The sequence below is a fragment of the Camelina sativa genome, chromosome 6 (genome assembly GCF_000633955.1).
Source record: "Camelina sativa cultivar DH55 chromosome 6, Cs, whole genome shotgun sequence".
NCBI lineage: Eukaryota > Viridiplantae > Streptophyta > Magnoliopsida > Brassicales > Brassicaceae > Camelina > Camelina sativa.
The window spans coordinates 15,661,713-15,664,573 of record NC_025690.1 but is presented as its reverse complement, the minus strand read 5'-3'; the positions used below and the strand labels follow the sequence as shown (position 1 = coordinate 15,664,573).

Here is a 2,861-nt window from a genome sequence, read left to right as displayed (position 1 = left end):
TAAAAGTTAGGTAAAATATGTTGTTATTCAATCAAGACTTTTAAAAACTCTTTAAAAATTTGGTGTTATTGGTTGTGGATTTGTAAAAAGTTATCTAAAATCTTGATAAATCTAGTGTTATTGGATTAAGAGTTTTATAAAGTCATTAAAAGTTTTATGTTATTCAAGTAAAACAAAAGAATCTTGGATTGTTAATGAATTCAAATTTTATGTTATTGGTTTAGGATTTTATATCATTTCCTTCATAACAAAAGTCATGAAAACTCTTTCATCAAATAGAAAGATTTTACAAGATTAGAAAAAACAAATCATCAAGATTTTAAAAAACTTCCTAAACAATCTCTTAGAATCTTTCATTTTTAACTTTCAATTTTCTATGATTCTAACAATTAGCAAGAACATAAAGTCATTAAAATTCTTTCTAAATCCTAAACCAATACCTCCCCCTTAGTGTTCAGCTTTTCATTATTACTTACACTCACTTTCTATTTTCATGCAGTTTCTATTTTCATGCATTTTCTGTGTCAATGGAAATTTGATTGCTTACATGAGTCCTGATATAGGACACACTATAAAGTAAAATATAGAGTTTTATTTATTTCTTTCTTTTTTTAATAATATTTTTATAGAAAAAGAAGATGAATGGAAACAACAGAGGAAAGAGATGGAAGTAGTATCTGATGGGTATGTACTATGTACTATGTACAAACAAGTTTCAGAAGATTTAACACAAATCAGGGAATCAGCTTCTGCTTCCTTTTTGACTATAATTTATTACAAGTTATGGGGCCAAACTTTAAATTAAAGCTAAATCTTTGAGATGTGTGAATTAGAGGACAGCTCTGTTTTTTCAAGCACAGAGGTGTTGTTTGGCAGTCAAACTTTGACTCATTTTTCTTTCACTCTCACTCTTTCTCTCTCAGCTATAAAAACAATATCTCAGTTCTGTCTGAATCATCGACGTTTGTATCCCTCTCTCACTAGCTCAGAAACCCATTTCGACTCTCTCTCTCTCTCTCTCTTGCTTGCTACATCTCCATGGCTGAATATGAAGATGACGTTTTGCTTCCTCGTTTCTTCAAGGTTTTCCTCTCTGAAACGGGCATTGAATCATTTGTAAGTAGCTCTTATCTTTATTCTTTCTGCTCTATTCCATAAACATGGAAGCATAAGTCTCAAACTTTTAGGAAAGTTCATCATCAATGAGAGAGTTCTGCTTTATAGGTTTGAATCTTTTAGTTAGTTTGCAGTTAGGGTTTGGTTTTGAATCTGTTTACTGTAATGAAACCGGAATGATAGAATGAGCCTGTGAGTGGAAGTGATGACATATTTTGGATCTGTTCCTTTGTTTCTTGTGAACTAAAAGCATAGGCTAAAACTGTCGCTGCTAAACTTGGCAAAACAGAGAGACTAGATGGCTTTTATGACAGTTTAATTTGTGTTCATCATCTTTGGTAGCTTACTCTCTCTGGTTCATACTCTTGTTAGAACTAAGACACTATGGATTCTCTTCGATTAAAGTTATAACAAGTTTGCATATGTGCATCAGGCGATTCCTTTGTCTTTCATGGAACATCTTGCTGATCCATTGCCAAACACAGCAAAGCTCCAAGGCACTGGAGGAAAGGATTGGACAGTGAGCATGACGAAAATACGTGACGGTGCGTATTTTACAGATGGATGGTCAAAGTTTGCACGGGACCATGAACTTGTGGACGGAGAGTTCTTGACCTTTGTGTACGATGGTAACCGAACCTTTGAAGTTAGTGTGTTCGGTCGTTTGGGTTGTAAAGAGACCAGAGCTGAAGCAGAGACAATTGAGCTTTCTGGTTCTAGTTCTGATTCTGAAGAAGACGAAGAAGAACCTTCAATGGATCTTGATTATGACATTAGCTTAGGTGAAGATGAAGAAATCAGCCAGAGTCTTTATCCATTGGAGGGGGAAGAGACTGAATCTGATGCTGCTGCAGGTGTGATAGTCTTTTTTTTCAAAGTGATTTAAACATTTGTTAATCCAACAACTAGTATCGTTAAGCTTGTTTTGTTTCAGTTTTTGAAGGGAACGTAGACATTGCAGAGCTTACTAATCCACACTTTCCAACTACCCTCAAGAACAGGATTTATGAACTGGTAAAACTGACGAAAGACTTTTGAGATTCAGTTACTGTCTCTCTTTACTTTACTATGGTTTTTACATGTTGTGCTGGTTTTGTTTTGTGCAGTTGATTCCAGCCAATATTGTGAAAGAAAACAGCCTTGAGTTTGGAGAATCCGTCAAGTACATTGATGAAGAAGGGACCTTAGTAGGGCTTAGAGGCAAATGGGCAGATAATAGGGTTTGTTTCAAAGGATGGGACAGGATTTGCAGAAGGAACAAACTTAAGAAACATCAAGATACTGTTGAATGCGAGCTTCTTCATGACCGCAACAAAATGGTTCATTCCATCAGAGTCCACGTCATCCGCGGAACTGCTTGATCCTCTCATCACCATCACTATCATTCTATAACCATCATCATCATCATCATTATCACCCATAAGCACTTTGACATGAGTTGCTATGACTTTTGTTTGTTTAGGAGTGTTCTTATGTTTCTTCTTAGGTTTTATGATAAGAAAAAGAATATGATCTTTTTATTATCAGAACTAAGATGGTACAATTGATTAGCACAGAGTTACTAGACGCAGCTAGATCATTCCTCTGGCTCCCTCAGAAGTCTCACAGCATGACTCTCACAACCAACTAACAACCTTTTTATATCTCAAAGGACTCGCACGTGTGAACTTCTCCCACCGCACGTGCGTCTCAAGCCTCGCTTCTTCTTCTGATATACACTCTATGGGGCTTATCAATACCCCCCC

General features: G+C 35.9%; 1 protein-coding gene across 1 annotated transcript; it reads left to right on the top strand.

Annotated features, from left to right (window-relative positions):
- Positions 709-2,852, top strand: LOC104791596 (B3 domain-containing protein REM20-like). The gene is made up of 4 exons (XM_010517518.2): positions 709-1,116; positions 1,550-1,970; positions 2,051-2,130; positions 2,223-2,852. Exons 1-4 carry the CDS (start codon positions 1,039-1,041, stop codon positions 2,475-2,477), a joined length of 834 nt encoding a protein of 277 aa, XP_010515820.1. The 5' UTR covers positions 709-1,038; the 3' UTR covers positions 2,478-2,852.

What these genes read in the sequence shown, in the direction of transcription:
- LOC104791596 (XM_010517518.2), top strand. Translation starts at nt 1,039, where the DNA reads ATGGCTGAATATGAAGATGACGTTTTGCTTCCTCGTTTCTTCAAGGTT. An exon ending in AAACGGGCATTGAATCATTT is followed by an intron (nt 1,117 to 1,549) that starts GTAAGTAGCTCT and finishes TATGTGCATCAG; the next exon opens with GCGATTCCTTTGTCTTTCAT. An exon ending in AGAACAGGATTTATGAACTG is followed by an intron (nt 2,131 to 2,222) that starts GTAAAACTGACG and finishes TGTTTTGTGCAG; the next exon opens with TTGATTCCAGCCAATATTGT.